General features: G+C 32.4%; 1 protein-coding gene across 3 annotated transcripts; it reads right to left on the bottom strand.

The window, feature by feature from the left end:
• Positions 1 to 127: 127 nt before the first annotated feature.
• Positions 128 to 6766, bottom strand: LOC129898633 (serine/arginine-rich-splicing factor SR34-like). Of its 3 annotated transcripts, XR_008769415.1 has the most exons (15): positions 6625 to 6766; positions 5727 to 5815; positions 5558 to 5623; positions 5386 to 5460; positions 4881 to 5007; positions 4752 to 4798; positions 4594 to 4651; positions 3177 to 3226; positions 3009 to 3065; positions 2812 to 2918; positions 2628 to 2726; positions 1542 to 1626; positions 1275 to 1456; positions 1058 to 1091; positions 812 to 910 (listed from the first exon to the last, which is right to left on the bottom strand). XR_008769415.1 is itself a non-coding variant. In XM_055973256.1 (14 exons), exons 2-14 carry the CDS (start codon positions 5808 to 5810, stop codon positions 496 to 498), a joined length of 1125 nt encoding a protein of 374 aa, XP_055829231.1. In that variant the 5' UTR covers positions 5811 to 5815; positions 6625 to 6766; the 3' UTR covers positions 128 to 495. The 3 variants fall into 3 exon arrangements, 1 of the variants encoding a protein (XP_055829231.1); XM_055973256.1 differs by lacking the exons at positions 1275 to 1456; positions 1542 to 1626 and adding an exon at positions 128 to 499 and having other exon boundaries at positions 594 to 910; XR_008769414.1 differs by having other exon boundaries at positions 1275 to 1626.
• Positions 6767 to 15482: the final 8716 nt, after the last annotated feature.

The raw sequence follows: 15482 nt of genomic DNA, 5'->3' as shown, positions 1-15482 counted from the left end.
TTTAATGAACAAACTAGTCAATTCTATTTCTCAAGATGGGACGAGGAGGGGATATAACTCTTTGCGACTTGTCGAGAAGGGGAAATAAGCATATCCTTCAATCGCACAGATTCGATGACACCAGCAAAAAAGAAACAAATCTTTGACAAGAACTTATGAAGTCTTAAGAGGGCAAATAATGTCATTACCCAAGTAGAGCATTACACCAGCAGGAAACAAATAACAGAATCTGCGAAAATCCAAAACATAATTTTTGATTTTTGTCATCATACAAGCTGCAAAGTTTCTTAAATACTAAAATACTGCAATCTTCCCAAGTCATAGACAAGGAAAGGTTTACAGTTAAGTTCTAATTTGGTCATGGATCAAGAAATTCAGAAGCTATTTTATCTGACTTCTTATAGGAAAAGATGACACCAACAGCTCAGCTGATCTTTTCCGGCACAACAGCACTCTCAAATCTCAGCAACTGCAGCACAACAGCTTAATCCAAGTTCACCTGTAAAATTGCAATCAAATGTCAACAAAATAGTTATGGCAAGGTTACAACGCCCAATGACTGTCCATTAATAAAGCCAGATGAGCAAGAGGACCTCGACAAACTCCCACTGCGACTCCGACTGCGGCTCCTGCTTGGGCTTCTCCTGGAATTACGTGGTTTTGGGCTTTTGCTCCTGCTTGGGCTCCTCCTGGAATTGCGTGGTTCTGGGCTTTTACTCACGCTCTTGCTTCTCCTGGAATCACGCGGTTTTGGGCTTTTACTCGGGCTCTTGCTTCTCCTTGAATCACGCGGTTTTGGGCTTTTACTCAAGCTCTGGCTTCTCCTGGAGTCGCGAGGTTTTGGGCTTTTGCTTGCACGTTTTGGGCTTTTGCTCACACGTTTTGGGCTTTTGCTCACACGTTTTGGGCGCTGAGACCAATCCAGTCAAATATAAAATGCCAACAAACAAAGAGAGAATTCCGAGTAAAAAAGAAAATGTAATCAAATAACTTTATGTGAATGTAACAAGACAAAATGGCTTTCATGTTTTTATCTTAGAAGAGTCATTTGACTTACAGATGGCACTGGGGATCTGGATCTTGATGGAGATCTGCAAAATGTCCAGAAACAACTCAATTTAATACCCAACCTTCTGCTTAACAACTTTCATCCAACTGCCTTGATGCCACTTCCACGTCGGAGTGACCATAATCAAAGTAGATATGCAGAAACCCGTAATCATTTCACCATCCCAAAGAGAAAACAATGACAAGTATGAAGCCATGCAAGTTACCTAGTTAAGGAAGAGTTCTAGTCAATAATTTAAGTTTGTGCTGTTTGAAGACCAATTAACAGGAAGTGAAAGAACCAATTAGTGTCTTATTAGCTTGGCAGATGGCGATCCCAAATTCAAAGTGAAGTTAAGTATGCCAGTCCAGCTTGACCATCAAAATCCATGATCTTCTTGTTCCCAATCTAGCATCGATGGACATTTCATGATGCTCATTAGAGGAGAGACACCATAAAAGATTCCGAAGTTGCCATCTAGAAAACAGCATACCTCCACAACAAAATTCGTTGTAGGCAAGAACATATCCACTCAAGATCCTAATATGCATTCCAAGATCCTCGTATATATCCAACATCTAGAAAAACCAACAATGTGATTTCTCATATTTACAAAGGAAATAATAAATGATCGTACCTTGACTACACAGAATATTTTCCGACGTTTCCAAAATGCAAAGTTACAAGAAGCATAGGAACAACCAACTTCTAAATCCAACACCCAACAACTATTTTGTTTCTAATGGATTCTGAATTGCAGTATCAAGACATCTTTTCATAACTGAATGACCAGTTAGCCACATATTTAATAGCAGAAGTTGCAACGACAGTTAGAAAAACTGAATAGCATGGTTAAAAGAAAAACAACAATCCTATGCACCGAGAACAGATGTACAGAACTCTTAAAAGTGCAGAGCACTATGGTGTTCCGTAACTTGTTTGGTTTATCAAATGGTTAGACATTGCTTTAGTTCAAAAATATCTATCATCTTGAAGCAGAATGATTTTTTTTGGATAGACACACCCTGAAACAGAATGAAATTAACATTAGGTTTCAAGAGGCAAGGCTTTACGTCCATATGCAATACACATGATTTATTGCTCCATTATACGGGAAAAAAGAAGGCTGTTGTGGGACCAAGACTTACCAGATCTATCTTAAAAAATATATGCTTCTCGAATCAAAAAGTAAGAGGAAACAACTACAATCATTTTGTAGATGAGCTTTGCAATTTGAACTTGTCAAATTTACAAGCAAGTTATGTGAAAACGTTAAATTAGTCAACAACTTTTGCTTCACATCCATCTCATGTCAACGACAATACAAAGTCTAGTCAAGATTGAGGGTGTTGGAAACAAAGTGCTCAGCTGCTTGCCCACTAAATGAATGAGGTGCAAGATGCAACAGTTAATTCCCAGGTAGCTCTCACAATGAAAAGATTAAAATGATTCAAATCAACTGATAGAATGAGTACAAATACTTGCATAAAAATATACATTAACCTTGTACTATAGGCTACTTTTACATAACTTGCCCCAACAGCAAAATGGGTAGCATATAACCAGTAAGGAATATTACCTTGACACAGAGCGCCCTTTTAACCCGGAACGGGGCTGAGAAGAGACAGATCTAGAACGAGATCTTCCACGCTTTGACGATTTAGCTTTAGGAGATTTGCTGCTAGGAAAGAGAATAGCAATGAAATCCATAGTAGCATTCAAAAGTGAAGTACATAGCTATAAAACCTGCAAACTATCCACACCTTCTGCTCCGGCTACGACTGTAACTTCGACTGCGGCTACGGCTACCACTCTTTCCTCTCGAGTAAGAACGGCTGCGGCTGCGGCTTCTAGAATCATGTTCTTTCACCTACAAGACGAGCAATATGGTATAGGATAATAAAAGAGAAGGCATTAAGCAGACTATAATCAAAGTATTCGAGTTATAATCACATCATACTCGAATTGTGGAACGAGAAAAAGCATTCCGAAACTCAGATTCATCAAGTTTTTTAATCTACATACAAAGAACATTAATTATACTTGTTAGTCGAACATAAACGCATTTCAAATATCTTGAACATAAATTGAGGATAACATACAGAATAATAAAAAGGAGATAACTTACAGCATATTTCATGTCATCATAGTTGGTATAATCCACAATCCCAGTGGTCCCTGAAAAGAGTTCAGGGGTCAGTTACTAAGCTAGATTAGCCTCTTTATAACATTTATCCAGCTTATTCAAGGTTGGTAACATGCAATAAACCAGATAGCAGTACTATCGTGTTTTGGAGGACCATTATCACCAGGGGGAATAATCCAGGCATTAGTTCCAGACATGTATCAACATTTATTAAAAGAGTGAGGAATAAGCAGGTAAGCACGAGATGTAATTCAACATGAAGAAAAATAAGCTCTCTTATTTACTTCTATCTTCAACTTATCGTCCACGGAGCTCCCACTTACCTCTCCAACATGCCCCAAAAATAACTGATCTCTTCTTCTACACCACCTGGATTGAGTCATTACTACCTTCCCTCAACCCTAAACCAAGGGTTTCTTTTAGATTTTCCTCCTCTTTTTCTGCTCTGTATTCTTTTTCCCTACTATTTTATTTTACTTTATACCTACCCTACAATTTTTCTGTAATTTTTTTCATTTGCTTTTTCTTGATGTAATACTCTTTTAACTTTCTGTTATTCTTTATCGTTTTATTATATTGCTATGGCACCAAAAGAAAACATTTGTATAGTTTTCTGACTAGGACGCATGGAATTACGTTAAGAATGATGTACAACCATAAACTTCAGCCAAAGGAGATACAGCATATCAACCCTGACCAGGATTAGTAATAGCACCCATAACCCCATCCGAACTGAGAGATGCTGTCACTTTATCCAGCCAAGTTGGATAATTTATAGTATAAACTAAGCCAAAAGTCATCAAATATATACTTAATGCACGTTACTGCAGCGTTCAGCAATTTTGTTCTCAACAAATAGCCCAAAACTTTCTAATCATCATTCTTTGATATCATCTATTCACGGGCAATAGAACAAAATTTGCAATGATTCGGTCTGACCGTCTGAAAAGATAATATTAGCTGTTATAAGGTGGGGAAAGACACATGCAGACCCAATGATGAACCACAGTTACATTCAACACAAAAGATTTAAGACAGGATTCTACTTTGAGAAAGCCCTTCTAATTGCATAATGAAAGATAGTCAAGCTAACTCAAGACAGTACGTTTTAGAACCGTCAAAACAATTAAGATTCAAGTTATCCAGCAAATAAATTGTTATTTTCAAAACAAAAGATCAAAAAACCTTCTTCTCCCACCCCTTCTCAAAGAAGAAAATCCAAAAGAAAGACATAGAAAAGAAAAAAGGAGAAAGGGGAGCTATAGAGACTTGACTCTTAATTTACAAACATAGGTCCTGATATAGGCAAGCTTCTTTGGTATAGTAAAAAAAAAACCTATATAACCAAAAGGATAATCAAGAGGAGCATAAAACTAGTATATGTTGCCTATCATCGTACCACTCCCCTCACGGAATACTTGTGAGAAACAAACATCCCCAGCTCGACGCATATGATCCTACATAAGAAACACATAATACCAATATTTAGCGGCTAGAAGATAAATACTGGAAAACGAGGATCACTTTTAACCATGGTCCTTATAATTTACCACTCACCTTGAGATCCTGCCAGGACGCTGAATGGGGCAATCCGGTAACTAAAACTGAAAATAAATAAGTGAATTAGATCAAGAAGGCATGAAATGCAACAAAGAATACTAGGCAAGCACATTAATACAAACGTGCCTCGATACTCAGTACGTTTGGGAGCTCCAAATTTGTGATTATTACGGCCACCATTATGGCCACTATTGCCACTATTATAACGATCATTTGATGATGAGTTACCACGCCCACCGTGTGCAAGTTCAACCTGTAAATATGTAACAATTTCAAAAAGCTTAAGCACCTCAAAAAAGAGAACTATTTAGCCCTTAGGTGTCTTATATGTATTAGATTTGTTAATTTGCCTTGAAAGACAAACTAACCTTGAAAACAAACGTGCCTGAATCAAGTAGGACAGATACAGAGGATTTATATAACTATTCCCAACTAATTCGGGACAAACATTTAAATAAAGAAACATAATGGTTTAGGTGAAATGCTAAGGTTAACGAAAATGCAATTAAGACATGGACTGAAACCTGTTTCAGAAAAATGCAAGTCACACATAGTGACATACTTCTCAAAGTACAGAGTATACAGTTGATTCATATGTGTGTATCCTATATGCTGTTAAGATTTTACTAACCCTCAAGCGATGCCCATCAAAATCATAACCATCGCGCCCGCGAATAGCATCTTCAGCATCGCGTGCCTCTTCAAACTGTTTTTATTTCCAACAAAACGATGTCAAAATAGCTTGAAATTTGAGAAGGAAATATCCAATGAAATTCATTTCAGCCAGTGCAGCCAAAACTCACCTCAACAAAAGCATAACCAGGGGGTCTTGGTGGAATTTTCAGATCAATATGTGCTATCGGACCATACTACAATTACACACCACACACATTTAAGTTTTAAGAGTCAAACAAACTGGGCATTAGTAAATGACATCCAACTAAAGTATGAAGCTAAGTGTACTACACGTACCTTGTAGAACAGATCCTCCACTTCGCGCTCACGAATATCACCAGGAAGATTACCAACATAAATTGTCCTACTTGAACGACTCATTGTTCCTAAAAAAATCAACAACAAAAAAATTACAATTAAAACCCACCTGAGAAACAAAAATTGGATAACACCCAAAAAGAACTTAGTCACAAACACACAACTTGAGCAACCAAATTGATGCACCCACGTACATACATAAAACAAAGTAACAAACATACATATAGGGTGTGTTCAGTATGAAGGAAACCATTTTCCAAAAAATGTTCCCCGAGTTTTTCATGTTCGATTGGTCAAATTTATGGAAAACATTTTCCCTAGGACATTAAAGTTGCTTCAAAATGACGAAAATGACCTCCTTAATATAAATAGGGAAAATAAATTCCAACAAATGACGTTCCACATTGATTGTGTTCTCCTTACCCTGCAACACACCTCATCTTCACCCCCACACTCGTAGCCCTCATCCCCACCAACCTTATCCTCCCACCCCCAACTCCAAGAGTATTCGTCTAGATTACATACAAAATACTTTCAATATAATATATTTTGCTTACCTACCGAACACAAATTAGTAAGAAACCCTGTTCTTTTCCTAGAAAATATTCATTTTCCTTCCTACCAAACACACATAATGGGTACACAAATTATGTATATATACTTTATTAATATTTTTCTTGTATGCAGACTGCTTCTATGCTAGATCTACCTCTAAACAAGGTTTAAACTGAATTGAAATACAGTTTTCGCTCGGAAAAATGAGCAAAAATGGAAAAAATTAAAATGTAAAATAAAAAAAATACAGATCTTTATAGCTATTTCGTTAAATTGATGCCGATTAAAAGGAACTCTATGAACGGAGACTGAAGAAACGTACCTTTAGTGGAGAATTGATGAAGGATGAAAACACAGAGCGCTTAGAGAAGGCGAATTTCGAAGGTTAGGGTTTTAAAGAATGAAGGGTTGAGAATATGTTGTGAAGCTTATAAATATCTTCTTCTAAAGCTTCTTGTCATCCATCCTATTAGGACACGTCCCCACCAACAGTGTACTAATTTGGGGAAAAAATATTATATTTGGTGTAGTTGCTCGTACCTCAATTAATTTCACCAGATATTTATAGGGGTGTGCAAAAATTGAATCTATTAATAAATTTAATTAAAAAAAATATTATTACATTATTGTTATTGGGTTATTGGGTTAACAATTTTTTACTAATTTTATAAAAAAATATTTCAAGTTATCAATTTGATTTTTACTATCGGGTTATTAGATAAACGATAACATATTAAAAATGTAATAATTTACTATTTTACTTCTACATAAATATTAAATATTAATATTAGTACTTTAGGGGCCGTTTGGTTACTATATAAGGTCAAAAGTTATTACATGAATAACTTGGTTATTCATGTATTAATTTTATACCATATTTGATTTTCATGTATTAATTTTATACCATGTTTGGTTTTCATGTTTTAAATTTTTATAGTGTTTTGTTGGTGTGTTTCAAAATGTTGTATAAAAATTATTTTTGTATTGATTTCATACGGTGTTTGGTTATATTTTTGTAATTCTACATAATTAATACTCATTTAACTTATGAGGAAATCTATGTATAATTTTATGCGGGATAAAAAATAAAATAAGTTACGAGGATATTAGTTATACATAAATTAAAATACTAAATTACATATTTACCCCTATTAATTTACTTTTAAATCTTTTACCTCAATATTTTAATAGTAAAAAATCATTTACCAAAACTTCCGAAGCGGTGAAAGACGAGATACGGAGAAGGTCGACAGTGAATTTTGAGCAAGCATGAGAGCCAAGTGGAAAAAGAAGCATGTGAGGAGACTGAAGAGGAAGCGCAGAAATATGAGACGCAGATCTAAGTAGAACATTAGGGGTCCAGATGCCTATGATGGATTCTTGGTTGAACGTCCATTTCCGTGGCAGCTCCATATAATTGTATTAAAGTGTGTGATAAATATATTATCTATCAATAAAATTTATATTGTAGATGTTTTATAAATTATTTTTTATAATATGTATTATAAGTGTTCAACGAAAATAAAAATATTGTTGCTATAAATGGTAAATATTTTGTCATTATAGTATATCTATGTAAGTTCCTTTCTTTTGTTTGTCTTGCACTTGTATAATTCTTTTCATGTTACTGTTGTTTATATTTTATGAGTATTATGTAAAATTATATCATTGTTCTGTCGCGTCAATTGTTGAGAAATCATATATTTATTTTATGAGTATTTTTTATTAGTTAAATCAAACTGTTAAGTACCAGTAACCGATGAATCAAAAAATCGATAAAAAATATCTTATTGATTTAACATATTTAAGAATCGATACATCGAACCGATAATACATTAAATTGAACCAAACTGATTATTATAACATAGATTGATTCCACGAGATATGTGTCACCTCCCACTAACAATATGTATTATTTTTAATTAATTTCACGGGGGCACTAGTAATAAGTACCATTTCAAAGCTTATGGTTCCACCAACAATAGGTACAAGATAACTTTGTTCATCGAGGTTAAACCATATGAGAATAAAATTATTTAGTGTTTTGTCTTTGTTGAAAATTGAATCTGAGATCTCATAGTGCTTAACTCACTTCATTGTTCATTGTTCATTAGTTCATACCCTTGAATGCTATATTTTGTGTATCACTAATTGCGGGAAATTTCTTTTATCGTTAGTGGATCAAAATTTTTACATTTTTGAATTTGTTTTATGTGATAAAAAGGAAGTCTAATATAATTATGAGAAGTATAAAATAAAAGAAAAACTAATTTTAATGTGTCAAGAGATATTTTTTCATAATTGAACTTATCTAATCAAGTGTTGATAAAGATATGAATATGAGTCGGTCTAAACCCATCCAATTTATGTGGTCCTTTTCTTGAAATTTGATAAGTTGGACCACCATTTCGATGGGCCTGATTAGTCCAATCCAACCCTATGTGAGTTGTACGTTGAGGTGAGTTGACTGATCATTTTTTCTTTAAAACATGTTTATTAATTTTTGGAAAAATTACTTAACTACACTTCATTACTTACTATATTTACTATTATTCCCTATTATTCTAAAATATTTTTAAAATCCCTATTTATATTCAAAATCCACCTTCATCCGGATACATCACTCTTGAAACCCAAGACAAGATTTTCTTTCCTATTTTCACTCCATCTCTTCCTAATTTCACTCACTCAAATCACTACAGTTAATTACCATTTTGAATTTCAAATTTTGTTCTCTCTCCACTCAATCTCAACTTTCTTTTACTATATAGGTAATTTTCGTTCTTCTTCATCTTCAGTTAGTCTATTTCAATTTTTTTGCATCTTCTTACTTCTGATACATATGGATGATGCACCTTTATTTAGTATTGGTATTACCCAATTAGACATGCATAATACTGATTGTCTTCATAATGTTGTTGAAAATGCTTTGACACAAATCAGATCCGAACCAATAAAGGATCAATTAAATATGGCGAAGCAGAATTTTAAGAAGGAGAAGTTGAAGAATGATGTATCTTCGTCTTTCAAAAGCAATGTGAAAAAAAAGGGTAGAAAAATTGGATCCCAGATTTCTCGACCTACATTACCCAAGGTATAGATTTTCATTGTAAATTTCTTAATTTTGATTTTTGATTCTAGAATTGCAGTTCATTGAATGCTGATTTTTTTTTTGATGTATCGTGTTCTAAATGGTGTTTGTTGATACATAAAAACCTTAATTTTGTTATTAATTTCGAATCTTATTACAAGTCGGACAACATAAGGATGTACAGAGTTTAAAGTTTTAAAGTGCATCTCGAGATGTTTGTAATCAAATTTATGTACTTTATACAAAAAAATAATACATGATACATTTTTTTAATTAAGGTCTTAAGGAGTATCAAGTATATTTTTTGGTTTGATGTGTATCAGATACATTGGAATCATCATTATGTATGAAATTTATAAACTGGTTGTGATACATGTTTTAGCTCTGTTTATCTGATATAATTTGATCTATTTTTTGATAAACAATTTGGACTAGTGTTTATGTATCATGAACATTACTTTTGTATCATTGCAGGAGATTTTGTAGAAAAATCCTCTACGGATATATCTTGTTGTTGCACTAACTTGGGCTTAGCAGATGATGTGGAAGACTTTGAATGTGAAACAAGTATATTACCATGTATACACCTAAATTAAAGGTGGCTGAAGAGAAACAATATGAAATATTGCCTAAGCCAACTAAACTTTCAGTCCCAAGTTTTGTTTTACCAACTTTTTCATCTTAATGTTCATAGATTTCAAGAAAATAGGTCCATTTCGAGGAACAATTTATTAGGGACAACGAATCTGCAAATGGCGAAGAGAAAGAATGTTCAATCTTCGAATTCTGGGTCGGAAGTTGATGAATCTTCTGAAAAAACTTTAAGAAAAGAGGGAAAAAATTGTTCCTGTAACTACACGCCCAAAGTTTATGTATCAGGAATCTTAATTATTTTTTTTTATAGTAGTAGAATGTACAATTTTGTTTTTGTACCAATAGTAAACATTTTTTTTTGGATATTCAACAATTTAGCAAACTATTATCAGATTCTCATGTATCAGATTCGAATTTAAGATGAAAGTTTATGTATCAGATTATCATGTATCAAGCTTTACTGCTTCTCATACATCTTGTTTATATATCAGATTCGAATGTATCAAGACTTAATGATTTTGATACATCTTGTTTATATATCAGAATCTCGTGTATCAAGCTTTAGTGCTTCTGATACATCTTGTTTATATATTGGATTCTCATTTATCGAGATTTAATGATTCAGATACATCTTGTTTATGTATCAGAATCTCATGTATCAAGCTTTAGTGCTTCTGATACATCTTATTTATTTATCAAATTCTCATGTATCAAGCTTTAGTGTTTCTGATACATCTTGTTTATGTATCAAATTCTCATATATCAAATTCTCATGTATCAAGATGTAATGATTCTGATACATCCTGCATATGTATCAGAATCTTATGTATCAAGCTTTAGTACTTCTGATACATCTTGTTTATGTATCAGATTCTCATGTTTCAAGATTTAATGCTTCTGATACATATTGTTTTTGTAACAGATTTTCATGTATTAAGCTTTAATATTTCTGAATTTTTTATTTTTTTAAATGTCATTTTTTTTGAAGATTTACTGGTTCTGATATATATAGTTCAAGTTGTATTTAATTATTTTTCATGTCAATGCTTCTGATACATCGTGTTTATATTTTTACAGGAATTGTGGTGTTTTCCTGGCTATTTTTGCTGAATATCTTAGTGATAAAATTTCTATTCCAACTACTCGACTACATGCCGAATTCTTCCGTTCAAGATATGCCGCACTATTGTGGATTTATGGTTCTCAAAAAGCCAAGGATGGTTATATTAGCGAAAATGATGATCCAAAAAAATCTAAGAGAGATTTTATCTCTCCTAGTCAAGGAGAATCGATGGACATCGAGTATTTTTTTTTTTGAATTTTGTAGTAGTAGAATGTACAATTATCTTTTTGCACCAATAGTAAACATTTTTGTTTGGCTATTAAAAAATTTAGCAGACTTTTAAGTTTTGCTCATGTATCAAACTCGAATATAAGATGAAAGTTTATGTATCATATTCTCATGTATCAAACTTGACTGCTTCTGCAACATCTTGTTTATGTATCACATTCTCATTTATCAAGCATTACTGCATCTGATACATCTTGTTTTTGTATCATATTCTCATGTATCAAACTTGTTTGCTTCTGATACATCTTGTTTATGTATCAGATTTTCATGTATCATTCTTTAATGCTTCTGATACATATTGTTTATGTATAAGATTCTCATGTATCAAGATGTAATGATTCTGATACATCCTATTTATGTATCAGATTCTCATGTATCAAGTTTTATTGCTTCTGATACATCTTGTTTTTTGTATCAGATTCTTATGTACCAAGTTATACTACTTCTGATACATCTTGTTTTTTGTATCAGATTCTTATGTACCAAGCTATACTGCTTCTGATACATCTTGTTTTTATATCATATTCTCATGTATCAAGCTTTAATGATTCTGATACATCTTATTTTTGTAACAGATTTTCATGTATCAAGTTTTAATGATTCTGATACATCTTGTTTTTGTAACAGATTTTTATGTATCAAGCTTTAATATTTCTGATACATCTTGTTTATGTATCATATTCTCATGAATCAAGCTTTAGTGCTTCACCTCGGATTGTCAAACTCCAGAATATCTCAGTAGTATCGCGATATTCATCTCGATTCGTTTGATGAAAATCAAATTTTGGATTGAATTTTTTGTTTGCAGTTATGCTCTATTTTTTGAGTTTTTCTTCATCTTCATAACTGTTACGTTTTTTAAGGATTATTTCCCTTAATTAGCTATGACACAAAATAGAATGAAAAAGAATATTGACAAGAAAAGAACTGAGAGGTAATTTGAAGAAGGAGACTGGGTATTCTTGAAACTTCAACCTTATAGGCAGACATCCTTGGTTGTAAGGAAAAGTCTCAAATTGGCTTCCAAATTCTATTGACTATATCAGATCATTAAGAAAATTGAACTTGTTGCTTATAAGCTCAAGATACCCCTTGTGTTTCACAACTCAAGAGAAAGGTTGGTAGTAAAAAAATCTCTTTTATAAATCCTTCTATTTGCTCACCCGAACCCATAGTTGTGCTTGACAGGAGAATAATCACGATATTCATCTTGATTCATTTGATGGAACTCGTAATTTGGATTGAATTTTTTGTTAGAACTTATGCTCTATTTTTGAGTTTTCTTTCATAGTCAGATCTATCTCTTTTTTTTAACGGATTCTTTGCCTTAATTAGCATGGTAATTGATTGAAACAACCAAGCAAAGCTTGAATTACGTTACTTACCATAAATAACCCAACAACATTAATTGTTTTACATCCAAATCCTGATATATCAGCGTAGTAAGTAATGTATCAGAAATTTGAAAAAAAGGGGTAAATCACGTAATTTAAATGAGGGATACATTGTAATTGGGCATTTTCACTATGGGATTTAGGTAAAATTTACTTAATTTTTAAGATGAACTTCATAAGTGACTACATTGAAGGTCTTATTAACAAGATGTACGTATAGCGGAAAATTTTGCCGCCGCGGTTTACCAATAATAGAATTATTTTTAGTAATAATGAAAATATGTTGTTGCAAATTTCTTTAATATTTTAAATTTATTGTAATACCCAGAAAAAATTGGCGCATTAAAATATTTACCAACAACAAAAAAAATGGCTAAAAATTTACTCTATACCAACAGCTAAAAAAATTGTTGCCATTTATTGATATTTAGCAATAATATCATTATTGTTGCTAAAGATTTATTGCAAATTCTATACTTTTTTTGTAGTGGATCATGCTTCAAACGATGCATGGACGTCTATAAGATATACAACAACAACAATAGTCCAGTGAAATCTTACAACGTGTAGTCTGCGGAGGGTAAAGTGTACGCAGATCTTACTCATACCAAGGTAGGACTGCTATTTCCGGGAGACCCTCTGCTCATTAGAAGCATAAAAAGAAGTCAAATAAGACTAAGAAGTTCAAAGCGATATGAGAAAGTAAATAACGAATAACGCAAATAACGAAAGCAACACAGATAAAATAGAGTAATCAAAGTATAGAAAGTAATAGAGAGATAATAACATAAGTCAGAGCAAAAGAAATTATAGTGCGCTGATGCGCCTACTAATACGGAAGATTAACGAGACTATGTACTAGCCTTCTACCCTAATATGGGTCCTCCACACCCTCCTATCTAAGGTTATGTCCTCGGTAAGCTGTAACTACGCCATGTCCTGTCTAATCACCTCTCCTCGATATTTTTTCGGCCTGCCCCTGCCTCTTTTGAAATCATCCATGGCCAACCTCTCACACCTCCGCACTGGGGCATCTGTATCTCTCCTCTTCACATGCCCAAACCATCTCAGTCGCACTTTCCGCATCTTGTCTTCCACCAAGTCCACTCCTATCTTGTCCCGAATAGCCTCATTTCTAATCCTATTGCTCCTGGTATGCCACACATCCATCTCAAAATTCTATTCACTTAAAAATACAGAAGATTATATTCATTCACTATTGTATTATTTATATTCATTTGCTCCAAATTTCACCAGCATTCATTCATACCTACTATTAAATGGTTATTGATTTTTTATGGATCGTATCTATTCACTTAATTATAATGTATCAATGCATATATATGGTGCATTGATACATGAATACAAGTGTATTTTTAACTCATGTAATGTGATGCATTAATACGTGAATACATGATGTATTGATACAAAAAATACAGGGGATTATATTCATTCACTATTGTATTATTTATATTAATTTGCTCCAAATTTCACTAGCATTCATTCATATTACTATTAAATGGTTATCGATTTTTTATAGATCGTATCTGTTCACTTAATTATAATGTATCAATGCATATATATGATGCATTAATACGTGAATACATGATATATTGATATATGATGCATTAATATATGAATACATATTGTTTAATAATATATTGAGTACGGGTTGTTTAATAGTGCATTGACACAAAGTACGGAAAAGGGTCAAAATTACCCCTGAACTTTGAAAAATAGTTTATTTATGCCCTTCGTTATACTTTAGAGTCAATTATACCCTTACGATTTTACTTTGGGCCAAATATGCCCTTGAGTATAATGGAGTGCCACGTGTCGGTCTTTCAGTGGCCAACTTATTTTCGTTTTTAAATCTTTTTTTTTATCTGTTTTTAAAATCTTTTTTTTAATCTTTTTTTTAAATCTGTTTTTTTTAAAAAAAATTATATGTTTTTTAAATCTATTTTGTTTAATATTTAAAAATATTTTTTAAATCTTTTTTTTTAAAATTTGTTTTTCTTTTAAAAAAATTATATGCTTTTTAAATCTTTTTTTTTAATCTTTAAAAATATTTTTTTAAAAAAATATTATATATTTTTAAAATCTATTTTTTTAATCTTTAATTTTAAAAAAAAGATTTAAAAAACATATAATTTTTTTTTAAAAAAAATAGATTTTAAAAAAAAGATTAAAAAAAAGATTTTAAAAATAGATTAAAAAAAAGATTTAAAAACGGAAATAAGTTGGCCACTGAGAGACCGACACGTGGCACTCCATTATACTCAAGGGCATATTTGGCCCAAAGTAAAATGGTAAGGGTATAATTGGCCCTAAAGTATAACGAAGGGCATAAATAATCTATCTTTCAAAGTTCAGGGGTAATTTTGGCCCTTTTCCGTACAAAGTATATACACATGTATTGATACATGAATACATGTCTTTTAATAGTGCATTAATTGATATATGATTGAACTCATGAGTACAAGTTGATTGTCGATACAATTGTGCTGGTCAACTTCAATTGTTCATCGTCAACCTTGACTTTTCTTTTAAAAAATCGTCAAATTTGTCTCAATTGCACCATAATTTCTTAAATCAAGATATGAACACTTAGTGATATATCCAATCTTTTAAAACAAATCTCATTTGAATTTAGTAATAATTTTGCAAATCCACAATTTTAAACTTAAGCTTTAAAATTTTCTACCATGACTACTAATGGAGTTTTGTAAACAAGATGAGTCATTGAA

The sequence above is a fragment of the Solanum dulcamara genome, chromosome 8 (assembly GCF_947179165.1).
Source record: "Solanum dulcamara chromosome 8, daSolDulc1.2, whole genome shotgun sequence".
Lineage (NCBI taxonomy): Eukaryota > Viridiplantae > Streptophyta > Magnoliopsida > Solanales > Solanaceae > Solanum > Solanum dulcamara.
This window is presented reverse-complemented; position numbering and strand designations above follow the sequence as displayed.